Source organism: Sinocyclocheilus rhinocerous, unplaced genomic scaffold (assembly GCF_001515625.1).
Source record: "Sinocyclocheilus rhinocerous isolate Xijiao unplaced genomic scaffold, SAMN03320098_v1.1 scaffold307, whole genome shotgun sequence".
Taxonomy (NCBI): domain Eukaryota; kingdom Metazoa; phylum Chordata; class Actinopteri; order Cypriniformes; family Cyprinidae; genus Sinocyclocheilus; species Sinocyclocheilus rhinocerous.
The window spans coordinates 1068087-1082609 of NW_015662942.1; the positions used below are offsets into that span (position 1 = coordinate 1068087).

The following is a 14523-nucleotide window of genomic DNA, read 5'->3' on the forward strand; positions in this document are numbered from 1 at the left end:
TATATCATATCCTAAAATGCTACTCATATTCCTCGTCTTGTATTTGTGTCCGGTTTTTCAGTGCCAAACTGAGGAGACTGAATTGTCAGAAGATGTGGACTTTGAATACACGATTTCTGACATGGATCCAAATGCTGTAGGATTTTTCTTGAATTTCATATATGAAAATGTCATCTTGAATAGTCATATCCAGGATCTCACCAGTCTTGTGTTTGTCTTAAGGCTCCTCTCAGAATCCCGCGGCAGGTGAAAACGCTTCTGACTAAGGTAAAGACGCGCGAAACCTGCGCTTTCTCCATCGGGGTTTTTAAGTTTTAGTGACTGCAACAGTCAAGATAATACCCACTGACTTTAAGACGTCTGCATTTAAAATTTCATACGCAATTCTCAACACTTCAATCTTGCTGTTTGTTCTTTAGCGGTTGATGGAGAGTGTTATAGCACGCTTTTTTTCAACGCCTATAACTTAGTGATCGTTTGCCCTGTGTCTTAAACTTTGATATTATATGCCCATATTTGTCTGCTAGAAATCAGAGTAGGTTAGAAATCTGCACCTTATCTATAAACTGTAAACTACTTTCAAGTACAAAAGTACTGTTACACAGCCATATTGAGTTGTAACTGTAGGCTAGGTGGTGTGGGTAGTAACACCAATGGAAAACAAGGGCATTTGTTCAAAGCAAATACAATTTATACAATTTAATCACTTTCACAATTGTGTGGGCATACACTGTTCCATTATGCCCAGTATTATTTCTAGTAAGTAGCCTACATTCAAGTGTTACAATTCAATGCTGCTAAGCCATGATATTTCTGTTTTTGTTTTGTTTTTACATGTAGATGAAAAGTTTACATCTATCATATATTAAATTAAGCAAAAGGATGATACCAGTTCTGTCATTTAACATAGATTTAACTATGTTCTCAGGGCATTTTGTTTCGTTTAATAAATTTTTAATTATTACATTTTTATTGGGGGAAGTTGTCACACGAGTGTTTAAATATTATAAATGTTTACAAATGAAACAATTATGATACGTGTTGACCCAAACACTTGTTTCATGATTATTTTACTGTTTCAATTTTGCTGAAAAGTCAAGTCACATTTATATAGCGCTTTATACAATACACCCCGTTTCAAAGCAGCTTCACATTAATAAACAGGGGGGTGAATGAATGATGCAAATTGCATCAAATATGAGACAAATCCAAATTCTGCTGTAAGCTCTAAAAAGACAATTGTGCCATTATTCAGCTCAATTCAGTTCAGTGTTGGTTCAGTTCATTTCAATAACTGTGTAAAGTTCATTATTTATGAAAGAAGTTCAATTCAGCTATAAGCAGCTCTACTGAAGAAGGCAATAGTGTCAATATTCAGCTCGAAGTCAGTTCAATGTTGAAAAGCCTGAGCTGTTCAACTGAAGGTTAGATTGTGAAAACTTACCTCATATGGTGCGACAACAAGCCCCATCGTTTTTTGGACCACAGTTTATCGACAATAGATATTTTGGCGGAATTTGGTACATTTTTGTGAGGACTTAACCCAACAATTATTTGGTAATCAGCCTAGATCTTTAGGCAAACCACTTGGCCTCATCACACATGTTTTTATGACAACTATTCTAAATATTCATGTATATTTTAATTATGGTCATAACTTGCTTCCATCTGCCAGGAAACTAAACCTCACATTCAGGAGCTGTCAGTCCAGACCACCATCATTTCCCGCTATGCCTTCACTGCGGTGTCATGTAGCATGCTTAACAGACACTCGGCTGCTACTCAGGGGGTCTTTCGGTTCCACATCCCCACTGCTGCATACATCTCCAATTTTACCATGTAAGTAAATATATACAAACCATAGGCAAATACCATAAATATTTGATTTCTAGAATTTAGAAATTGTTTTTTTAATTTGAGTAATAGAAATGTCTCCTGAAAGTAAATTTAATGGTTTGGTCTTTTAAAAAAATCTCCTGAGAATGACTCAGGATATCAACAAGGTCTTTAATATAGGCTACTATGTTTTGCACTTTCAATTGGGCTGTTAATGAGTAAGTTGTTTAAAGACTCCAGTACTGTGTTTATATCTTGAGAGAGGTTATTGAAGGGCCTGAGAGAGTTTAGATTCTCATTAACCGCAAGAAATATTTGTGGCAAAATGTTGTTGTTTCCATGGCATTAATAAAAATTCAAATTTCATGCTGTTGGTATGGTGGCAAAGGATTGTGGGCGGACGAGTATTTCCCAGCCAGGTGAAGGCCAAAGAGAAGAAGATGAAGAAGGAAGGTGGAGAAAACAATGGCAAGAAGAACAAGAACACACCAGAGCAGAGGTGAAGATAGCGAGTTACCCTCCAAATGTTTGTGCCATTAAATTGAAAGTGTCATTATTCATGTAGCTAGTTATAATTATTTCCACAGTTTAACTAACCTGCTCAGCAAGATTCTCTTCAAACTGTGGCTCTGGCATGACTTCAGTTGTACTGAAAGAGAAAAGTGACCACAGAAGAAGACGTTATACTTATACTCACTATAGCACCCCTAGTGGCAAGCCTGAGAATTCAACGTGTGCTTTCATTGCGTTATTAACTGTTGCAAAGTTTTGAGCCTTTTATTGTGTAAATTCTTACATGTGTATTTAATTTGCTTGTGAGTGAGTGAACGAGAAATATGGAAGATAATGATAAATCGGAGATATATTTTCTCCCAAAGATCGGCTTTATTGAAATGTGGTTTGGCAAACCTTGTGACAGATCATTTGGCAAGAGGTTCAGATTTCCAGAGTACTGTTTTCCTCTCTCCCTGTCAGTGAGGGTGAGATGGAGGTGTTTCAAATGGAAGTCACCATTCCTGGACGCAACCGCGCTGTGTTCCTCCTGACCTACGAAGAGCTGCTGCAGAGACGATTGGGCCGTTACGAGCATGTGACTAGTGTTCGGCCAATGCAATTGGTCAGCAGACTCAGCGTGGGAGTTACTATAGTGGAGCACTCTCGCATCACGTACCTTGAAGTCTTACCCCTACGAAATGGCAAAACTCCATCTTCCAATGGCAATGGGAAAGCAGATGGTAACCAGCTGAATCCGATTTGATTCTTGAGTGTGTATTTAGATGTGCTGTCACTGGTATGGTTTCAAATATTTGACAATATTGCAACATTTAACCTCAAAAACTGCAAGATAGATGGCACTAGTTCCAGTTACATTTCTTCCACTTTTGCCTGTTTTTAAAGGAGTAAAGACCTATTAATAAAACAACATGAAAATACCTTTTCAGAGAGGTTAGTTTAAGTTGTCAAACGTAAAATGGTACATGATCATTTGTTTACGTCCAGGTAAAGTAGGGCCACCAGTTTCCACAGTAGTCAAGCAAAATGAAACCTTCTGCAAGATCAGCTTCACTCCCAACATTGCCCAGCAGGCCAAGATTGCGACCAACGGCATGCTGGGAGAATTTGTGGTGCGCTATGATATAGAGAGAGAAATTGGCATCGGCAATATACAGGTACACATACACCCATACACTCAATATTTTATTGTATATTATTAACGTACACGCTTCCCATAGACATTGTTATTTATTGTCTTTATCTCTGAAATGTAAGTTATTTTGCTTTTTTGTCTTACTTTTCATTTCATTTTGTTATGCTTTTTCTTCGCTCCCAACATTTTTGAAGTCCATTCAGAAAGTGAAGTCACTGAAGACTTCAGACTCCTCCAGCACACTGAGCTCATTGCTTTCTTGTGTACACACACTTTACAAAGATTAAATGGCTGTAAAAGTATCTGCTTTCTTTCAGGTACTAGATGGACATTTTGTACACTATTTTGCCCCTAAAGACCTGCCTGTCGTGTCAAAGAATGTTGTATTTGTGATTGATACCAGCGCTTCCATGGTTGGAACCAAAATCAGACAGGTAAATACTCCATCATCAACACAGATTGAAGAAATCAATTCTCCAAACTCAGATGAATGGTGCTAAAATTTATATTCAGCATTTCTGTCTTCAGAGTTGCAGTGTGTTATTCGCTGAAGGAGGGAATGATATTGTGATCCGTTTTTTCCCAGCTGGTTCTTGTGATCTCATAGCTGGACACGCATACACCCATCTCATAGCAGAATGACAGAATTAAATAGTTCTCTTTTAATATCTCTCATGCAGACCAAAGAAGCTCTGTTCACGATCCTACGCGAGCTGCGGCCTAATGATCACTTCAATTATGTCACTTTTTCCAATCGCATCCGTGTGTGGCAGCCGGGCAAACTTGTGCCTGTCACACCCAACAATATACGTGATGCCAAGAAATTCATCTACATGATCTCACCCACTGGAGGTAGAAAATCTTACACACTCCTAAACACACCCTGTTACACATTTAAACCAGCTAATTTATTCTCATTTAAATCATTTAAAGAAACAGTTCATCAAAAAAAAAAACTTCATTGAAATAAATATGAATTACCAAAATAAGAAATGCTGGCAACTAGCTGAAATAAATACCTTTGAAGTAATAAAATTACTAAAACTAAACCAAAAATAAAAATAAAGCTAAATAGAAATGTTTAAGAAAAACAAAAACTAATAAAAATGACAAAAGCACAAAGCAAAATTACTAAAACGTTAACTAAAATGAAAACTGAAAATATATCAAAAAAGCTCATTCAAAATAATAAGTACTATACAAAATTATAGATAGATAGATAGTGTAAAATATATAATTTAGTATTAATCTTTCCATGGAATTCTGTAAAAAATATATATTTTTGAAGAATTTGTACAAAGAAGCCATACATAAAGCTCCAAAAAGTAAAACATTTTCATCATAAAAGAGATGTAATAAAATCATTGCACAGCATGTGTGAATTGCATTCTTAAAAATATTCATGGATAAATTAATAGATAGGACAAAAAAGAAATAACATCAACTGTGCAAAAGTTGAATGGATTCGTTTTATAGTGTTTTTTTTATTTTTTTGGAGCTTGACCAACATGGTTACTATGAACTGTTGGTATACTGATTTGGAATGACATGAGGATAATTAAATAATGACAAAGTTTAAATTTTTGTTGAACTCATTTCCTCTTTCATTTCAAATCTTCTCAGGCACTGACATCAATGGTGGCATTCAGACAGGCTCGGCCTTACTCAGTGACTACCTCTCCAGCAAAGAAGAGTCCCATCACAACAGCGTGTCACTCATAATCTTCCTGACCGATGGGCGGCCCACCGTTGGTGTGGTTCAGAGCCCGGTCATCATTGGCAACACCAAAGCAGCAGTGCAGGAGAAGTTCTGCCTCTTCACGATTGGGATGGGTGATGACGTGGACTACAGGCTCTTGGAGAGGATGTCCCTGGAGAACTGTGGAACCATGAGGAGAATCCCAGAGGATGCAGATGCCAGTGTCATGCTCAAAGGGTGAGTCTATGAACCAGTTAAAGTGTAACTTCAGGCAAAAATAAATATTTCGTCATCATATACTCAACCTCATGTTGTTCTAATCCCATAAGACTTCATTATTTTTGTGGAACACAAAAGGAGAAGTTTAGCAGAATGTCCCAGTTGTTATTTTGAACATCATGAAGCTTCAAAACTGACAAAAAGTACTATAAAGTAAAAATAAAGTTTTATTTTAAAGTGTTATCAGTGGATTTGAGTCAGAGAACAGGGACTAAAGTTAATGCTCGCCGAGTAAAATTGAGCACTGGCGAGTATATGAAACCGTTTTACTCACCATTTGACCAGTAGGTTTAAAATTTTTTTTTAATTTAATTAATTTTGGCCAGTACATTTTCTCAAGTCATTGGACATTGGCAGGTGGTTAGCTTTAGGCCCTGCAGATAATCCAGAATTAAATTAAATTAAAAAGCTCCTAATCTTAAAAAAGCATAGGGCAATCTTATATTAGTTAAGCACAAGACAACACAATGGTGCACAAAACAAACCAAAAACAAATAGGTTTGCTATTTTGTAAGCACCCTAGAAACCATCTAGCAACACCCTAGCAACCTCTCAGAACACCCTAACAACCATATAGCAATGCACTAAAACACTCAGAACATCAACTGCATAGCAACACCCTGGCAACTATTAATAATATGAGGCAAGCATGTTAGCATTTGTGTCGTTTTGTGACCAAAAAAAAAACTCTTTAAGGCAAGGTTAAAGGTCAAAAGTTGCCATTGGAAGACAAATCTTTACACAAGGCTTAGCAATTGGGCCCCACTCTGAAAGTTTAAGTTTAAGATAAAGAATACATAACTTATTAACCCACAATCTGAAGCAACAGTGTTACATTGTGACCTTATTATTCCATTTCTCCCCTCTTTCCTGTCTATCTTTCACCTACTATTTCTCTATAGCTTCTACGATGAGATTGGCACTCCGCTGTTATCCGACATCCGGGTGGAATACTCTGAGGATGCTGTGGAATACATCACCCAGAACCTTTTCACAAACTACTTCAACGGCTCTGAGCTCGTTGTAGCCGGAAAACTGACCAATCGCAGCTCAGACTCACTGCACATTCAGGTTACCGCCAGCAACAGCGAGCGAAGCATCGTGCTAGAGAAAGACATGTCAATACACGAGCGAGAGCAGGAAACCGAACGGCGGCTAGCGGAAGTGGAGGCCGGTCCGAACGTGAACGGTTACGTGGAACGACTGTGGGGATACCTGAGCGTTAAAGACGAGCTAAAAGGAAGACTGCGCAGCCTGACGAGCGCAGAGCGGGAAAACTACACGCAACACGCTACAAATCTGTCGTTAACGTATAATTTCCTCACGCCACTCACCCAAATGATAGTGGAGAAGCCACAAGTGCTGGCCGATGGAACTTTAGCACAGACACAGAAAGAGGCAGAGGCCACTGAGGCTCCGCCCCCTGCTGAGACATCCAATCAGCTGTCAGAAGACAACAACAGTTTAACACCCCAGAGCCTGCACAGAAATCAACCGCCCAAGCCGATTTCTGCAGTCTCCAAGGCAACAAGTGTGTTTATTTAAATTGGACAGAAAGTAAAACATTTGTTTTAGATCAAATTTAGGATCATTATGATTGTCATTACACAATCGGTCTTGAAAATATTAAGGTGACTCAAACGATCCATGACGATTTCACTGTTTTCCATTTATCTCCAGGTGGCGTCAGCAAACCCGCCAAAAAGTCTGTCACCTTATCCAAAACATCCGGTATTTTTCCATTTTTCTACATCTGCGTTGCATTTCAGTGCGAATGTGAGTGAGTGTAGTTGAAAGTGGCAGTAGTGTCTGTTCACAACGACTGGGCGGCTTGTAATTTGTTCTGTTCAGGTAAAGGGGCCTCCTCAGAGCGCAGTTAATTACTACTGACAGTTGTGTATGGGCTCTAATTCACATGCCTGTCTTTGGAGGTTGATGGGGAAAAAAGGCAAGATTTCAACAAACCCCTTAAGTATTACACTTCAGAGCATCAGTGCATAACTCATTGCTTATTCTTTGTACTATGGATATGAATTAGGCCTCAAATTGTGCATCCTTATTAATTTTATTTTCAATTTCAAAATACTTTATTGGCGTGATTGTTACACACACTATACTGCCAAAGCATCAATACAAACAATACAAGCAGTGACCAAAAAAAGAAAAAGAAAAGATGAAGTAATTAAACGTTAAAGAAAAAAGTGAGAAATAAAAGAAGTAGAAGGTGCCACAAATGCTAACGATACAAAATGTTAAACAAACAAACAGCTGCAAAGCATCAATACAAACAGTGAACAAAAACAAAAAAAGAAAATATAGTGATATTTATAAATAAAAGTAAAAGAAAAAGGTGACAAAATAAAAAGTGTCACTAATGCTAACAAAACATGCAAACAAACAGCTGCATAACAACACACAAGCTATTGCCAAACTATCAATACAAGTAGTGACTAAAAACAAAAAAGAAAAATATAGTGATATTGACAAATAAAAGTACCAAATAAAAGGTGCCAGTAATGCTAACAAGATGTAAAACAAATCAAAATGAAACAAAACTAAAAAACAACATGAAACAAGAAGGTAGGCGTTTTGACAGTAACCAACCACACTAGAAACAACATAGCAACCTCATAAAAATGCACTAAAACACTCAGAACACTGCATAGCAACACCCTGGCAACCATTAATATTATGGAGCAAGTATGTTAGTGTGTTTGGCGTTTTGTCATATGCACATCAGAATACATTGAAGCAGTCAGTATTTGTGCATGAGGGGTTAAACATAGTTTACAGTAATCCAAATAATCTTTTTCAAGTTTTGAATGGGGGAAATCTGTTAGATGCATGTATCAGATGAATAAAACTTGGCCTCCATTCGAGTTGAATCTGAAAGCTTTGAAAAGCCACTTTTCTGTTGGCATGATTTGTGATCTCATATAAAATGTTGCATAAGGAGAACCACACATCAGACTTGCTAAATGTGAGAATTCACAGGGGTTGTTCAGGTTGCACATAACCGACGAGCTTGCATAATTTGATTTACTTGCATGCAACAAAGTCAAGTATTTAACCACAACTTTTAGAAAGAAAAAAGTACAATATATTCACACGATGTTCTACAAATGGTCCATATTCAAGTCAAAATGGATTAAATTATATTTTCTGTCTCATTCATTATCTTCCTATCTGTCTTTAGCTGATGGCGACCCTCATTTTGTGGTGGAGGTTCCTCACAGTAAACTGACAATGTGTTTCAACATTAATGGGGAGCCAGGACACATTCTCAGACTGGTGACTGACCATAAACACTCAAATAAAAGTAAAAGAAAAAGGTGACAAAATAAAAAGTGCCACTAATGCTAACAAAACAACATGCAAACAAACAGCTGCATAACAACACACAAGCTATTGCCAAACTATCAATACAAGTAGTGACTAAAAACAAAAAAGAAAAATATAGTGATATTGACAAATAAAAGTACCAAATAAAAGGTGCCAGTAATGCTAACAAGATGTAAAACAAATCAAAATGAAACAAAACTAAAAAACAACATGAAACAAGAAGGTAGGCGTTTTGACAGTAACCAACCACACTAGAAACAACATAGCAACCTCATAAAAATGCACTAAAACACTCAGAACACTGCATAGCAACACCCTGGCAACCATTAATATTATGGAGCAAGTATGTTAGTGTATTTGGCGTTTTGTCATATGCACATCAGAATACATTGAAGCAGTCAGTATTTGTGCATGAGGGGTTAAACATAGTTTACAGTAATCCAAATAATCTTTTTCAAGTTTTGAATGGGGGAAATCTGTTAGATGCATGTATCAGATGAATAAAACTTGGCCTCCATTCGAGTTGAATCTGAAAGCTTTGAAAAGCCACTTTTCTGTTGGCATGATTTGTGATCTCATATAAAATGTTGCATAAGGAGAACCACACATCAGACTTGCTAAATGTGAGAATTCACAGGGGTTGTTCAGGTTGCACATAACCGACGAGCTTGCATAATTTGATTTACTTGCATGCAACAAAGTCAAGTATTTAACCACAACTTTTAGAAAGAAAAAAGTACAATATATTCACACGATGTTCTACAAATGGTCCATATTCAAGTCAAAATGGATTAAATTATATTTTCTGTCTCATTCATTATCTTCCTATCTGTCTTTAGCTGATGGCGACCCTCATTTTGTGGTGGAGGTTCCTCACAGTAAACTGACAATGTGTTTCAACATTAATGGGGAGCCAGGACACATTCTCAGACTGGTGACTGACCATAAACACTCAGGTAAACAATTGAAATACACTTTTTTTAAGTGTAGTATTTAGACTTAAAAAGTATTTACACAGTATTTTACAAGTATTCAACTACACTTTTTGCTATTTATTGAGATTTGCATTAGTGACAATTCTTGGCCAATTTTAAAGGGAGAGTTCACCGAAAAAAGAAAATTTGTTTCATTTATACACCCTCAAGTTGTTCCAAACCTGTCAGAATTTCTTTATTATGCTGAACACAAAAGAAGATATTTAGAAGAATGTTGGTACTCAAACTGTTGACGGTTGCCATATTTTTTTCCCACACTATGGAAGTCAATAGCTACGGGCAACTGTTTGGTTACTAACATTCTTCAAAATGTTTCTTTAGTGTTCAACAGCTGCATTCCCAACTATTCCTTTAAGATTTACTTTACATTTAATATTTATAATATTTTTACTGATATTTATTGTTATTATTTTAAATTGTGTAAACTGTCATTTCATATTATAGTTTTACTTTATATTTATAAAATGTAATTAATATTTAACATTTATATAATATGGAGCCTTTACATTAATTTAATATGTATGTATTTGTTCCCATTAGGCGTGACTGTGAACGGAGCACTGATTGGAGCTCCTGCTCCAGCCGGCAGTCATAAAGAACAGAGGACATATTTCAGCACCATAACTATAGTAGCCAATAAACCACGCCGCTCTTACATTGAAGTGACCCCACAAAAGGTCATACTGGACGACCGGGACCGGATGATCCTTCCATCCAGCTCCAGCATTTCCGTCGAAACCGCAAACCTGGCTGTGGTCATTATTGCTAACACAAACCTGACAGTGACCATCCAAGGAACTATCCAGTTTGTCATCTTATTCCACCATTACAAAAACCCAGCGCCCTATCAGCGGGATCACCTGGGGTTTTACATCGCTAACAGCAAAGGATTGAGCAAGGATACGCATGGGTTGCTAGGTAAGCAGTAAGCATGCATACACATGTTTTAAAATCGAGTTGTAATGTTGCGGGAACTTGAGAAAATAAGCAGAGGTGATCTATATGCAGGGAGTTAAATTAAAGGTAGAGTAAGTACACTCTTAAAAATAAAAAATAAAGGTTTCAAAAGGGTGTTTTTGCAGTGATGCCATAGAAGAACCTAAAGAAACTTTCAGTGAACAGTTCCTAAAAGAACCGTTTTGAAGAACATTTTAAAAACCTAAAGAACCTTTATTTGACTATAAAGAAACTTTTCTGCATTTGAAAGTTTCCATGGATGTTCAAGGTTCTTCATAGAACCATGGATGCCAATAAAGAACCTTTATTTTTAAGAGTGTAGCCGATTTCGGAAAGGCTGGCAATAGCAAGCTAGCTTTGAAAGCAAGATCCCACTCTCGCTGCAAATCACTCTGCAAAGTCACGCCTCCTCCAAAACACATGAACGCACACAGGCAGACCAGAGGCTAAACAGCGATGCGATGAGAGATGGCGTTGGTGGAGGTTGAATGCAACGCTGTCAAGTTTCATTAACTGGTGAGGAAACATTACAATACAAAGTGCATAATATTACAATAATAGCGCCTTTCATTCTCGCTGGAATGCGCTGATGACGTATCATGTCTGTGCGAACAGTGTGCACAGAGGTATGCAAATACATACGTTGACAGGCAGGTAGGACAGCCTATCGTAGCCCTCAGCCCAAGGGGTATGATTGGAAGAACATTTTATGGTCCTATGCCTTCCACTAGGGGTGTAATGATACACGTATTCGTATTGAACCGTTCGGTACGAGGATTTCGGTTCAGTACGCATTACAAACCGAACGATTCTTGGACTAATTCTATTACATTTGGAAAATAAAAGAGCTTAAAATGTGTGAAATATAATTAAGTGGCACTTCTCAGTGGCACTGCGCTCAACAAGGCACCCAAAAAACGTAACAGGCAACTTGCTGTCTGTCCAGTGGTGCGATAACCTCCCCTTGCTGGGTTGCGTCGAAAAATGATTATCTTGTTTTGACGATAGCCTGAGATATTGTCAAAAACATCAATTATTGGCAATATTAAGAGGATTTGGCATTTCCAATTAATGTACGCCTGTTACATTTTTATTTTAATTAGGCCTATTATTATTATGAAGTTATTTTTATTGTTAAATTAAAATTACAATTAATTTGCCCAGCAATAATTACCACATAACTGACGCGCTGCGAGGATAACAAAAGATTAGGCTATTTACTTCTCAATTAAAATGTTTTAAAAAAGGTCTTTTAAACAGGTCTATTATACAATGAATTATAGGCCAATAATTAAAATATTAACACTGCAGTCATCAATAAAAATCAATGAAATAAAAAGTTTTATTTCAAGCACAGACTTTCAAAAACAACCCGTTTAACACGAAATACTCTTCTTCACATTTTTTTCCACTGGGCCACAAGATAAATATTAAGGGAATAAATGAAAACAGTTAGCTATATACCGTTATCAGCATATGTTGAAGTAGATTCGTCTCTTGTCGTCTCTGAGAGAATATGCGGCGTCAGATGCCGAAAGCTCCGTCATTCCGTTTTTACTTTCACTTTCTGCATAGTGACTTGACGTGACATGCAGAGTTTAACTGGTTTTAATAACCTGATTATTAGGATTGAGTTTAAATTTTATTGTAGCTCCATGACTCCAACAATTGGAGATTGTGATTGTTTAAATTTTACTATATTACTGATTCACGGCTGATCGTAAGATTAGTTGTAGCCTGATTTAGATGTTTGATTATTCTGGACATCCCACACTTTCAATTATTCATTCATCAGGGACCTGACTGACTCTCGCATTGAGGCTCGCATCACACCGCAATATGCAGAGCTTCAGAGACTCACACACACACTGTGCGGGGAGGTTTTCATGTTACAGAATAGATAGGAAAACATTATCACCAGAGACCTTGTGAAAGACACACGTCTTAATAGCGGAACAGAATTTTTCAACGATTTGAATCTTTTTCATAGTTTAATTGACTGCTGTGAAATTGACACCATTTAACCAATTGAAATTTAAAATGACAAATATGAAAGGGAAAAAGATACATCAAATGTGGTATATTGACATGCTTAGTGAACTTTCAGTGACTTGAGCCTGGTAGAGGGGGAAAGGGAAAGCGGAGAGGGGGACTCATAAATAAGCGAGGAGAGAATTTTGGGCAAGGTGGAGTCCTTTGCTCTTTCTTTGAGATCTTCTCTCCAGATTAGTGAGTTTTATTGTTTTATTGCAGGGTGTTTGATTTAGTGTCCTGTCTTAGCTGACAAATATGAAAGGGAAAAAGATACATCATATGTGGTATATTGACATGCTTAGTGAACTTTCAGTGACTTGAGCCTGGTAGAGGGGGAAAGGGAAAGCGGAGAGGGGGACTCATAAATAAGCGAGGAGAGAATTTTGGGCAAGGTGGTGTCCTTTGCTCTTTCTTTGAGATCTTCTCTCCAGATTAGTGAGTTTTATTGTTTTATTGCAGGGTGTTTGATTTCGTGTTCTGTCTTAGCAGGAAAAACATCCTTAGACTGATTGGTGGAGATTTCTTTACAGAATCATGGGGAATGTTGTTTTTCACCAGGAATTCCACCGTTTAAAAAAACGCATGCTGACCGCTTTGACAGAAGCATAAACCACTGATTAACAACCTCGAAGCTCACAGTAGGTCTATGGGTTAATCAGTTCCCCCAGGGAGAAAATGAATGGTATTTTTAATTACAAAACCTGACTGTCTTTGTGTAAGGTTTGATGTTAGCATGTTGCTAAGCTAACATTGTAATGCTCTGGCCATAAAAAAAAAACACGGTACACCAAATTTTAAATAAAAAGCCCACTGTAATGAGGTTCACCTTTTTTGCTGATACTTTTCAGTACTGAATGAAAAAGTTTATTTATTTATAGGCCACATTTGTCTCACTTTGTCGGCAACCTTGGATGGACTTTCTCAGAAAGTTTGTCGCAGTCAATTTTGGCCATGTTTTCTCCACAAACATGAAACCTAAATGTAGGCATAGGAAGCGCAGTAGGCTTTGGAACAGGTCTACAAATGCATATTGCAATTTCTACATATTAAATGAGAGATACATTTTTGTACTTGCAGGCCAGTTCCTGTATGAAGACATTGGATTGACGCAGCTTCCTGGAAATTTCAGCATGGCCGCAGAAAACAGCACACAGGAAACACTAGGGAAAAATATCACTCTAACAAGTTACCCTGCCCTAAAGGTGAAGGATCGCACTGTCACTGTCATAAAGAAGAGCAGGCGAATCTACTCTGGAAAGCAGACTGTAGACTGCTGGTTTACCAAAAACAATGCGGCTAAACTGATTGATGGACAATACAGTGATTACGTTGTGTCACATCTGTTTGACACAGGAGACTGGGCTAATGGAACCAACACACACTGAGACAAACACATACACACTATAATTCTACTGGACTGATGGGTCATGACCCAGATATATTCACACAAACACTTTAAAAAACATCCCAAAAACCCATAAGCAGTATTTTAAGTACATGATTTATATTCAGTAATGTGTGAACATGTTACTTTACTGTTTTTATTGTAGTAATCTACAAATATATATTATATATTTTTCATTAATATATTAAGACTGTTTGGTAACACTTTATTTTAAGGTGTCCTTGTTACAAATGTTACATGTACTTACTAATATAATAACAATAGATTATGCTTAATTGCATGCAAGTAACCCTAAGCCAAACCCTAATCCTAACCCTAACCATATAGT

General features: G+C 37.2%; 1 protein-coding gene across 1 annotated transcript; it reads left to right on the forward strand.

Annotated features, from left to right (window-relative positions):
• On the forward strand, positions 1 to 14209 carry itih5 (inter-alpha-trypsin inhibitor heavy chain 5). The gene is made up of 14 exons (XM_016538693.1): positions 1 to 136; positions 223 to 267; positions 1676 to 1839; positions 2225 to 2335; positions 2812 to 3071; positions 3337 to 3506; positions 3802 to 3918; positions 4165 to 4336; positions 5108 to 5420; positions 6365 to 6993; positions 7143 to 7193; positions 9644 to 9760; positions 10340 to 10717; positions 13868 to 14209. Exons 1-14 carry the CDS (start codon positions 17 to 19, stop codon positions 14173 to 14175), a joined length of 2955 nt encoding a protein of 984 aa, XP_016394179.1. The 5' UTR covers positions 1 to 16; the 3' UTR covers positions 14176 to 14209.
• The last annotated feature ends 314 nt before the right edge of the window (positions 14210 to 14523 follow it).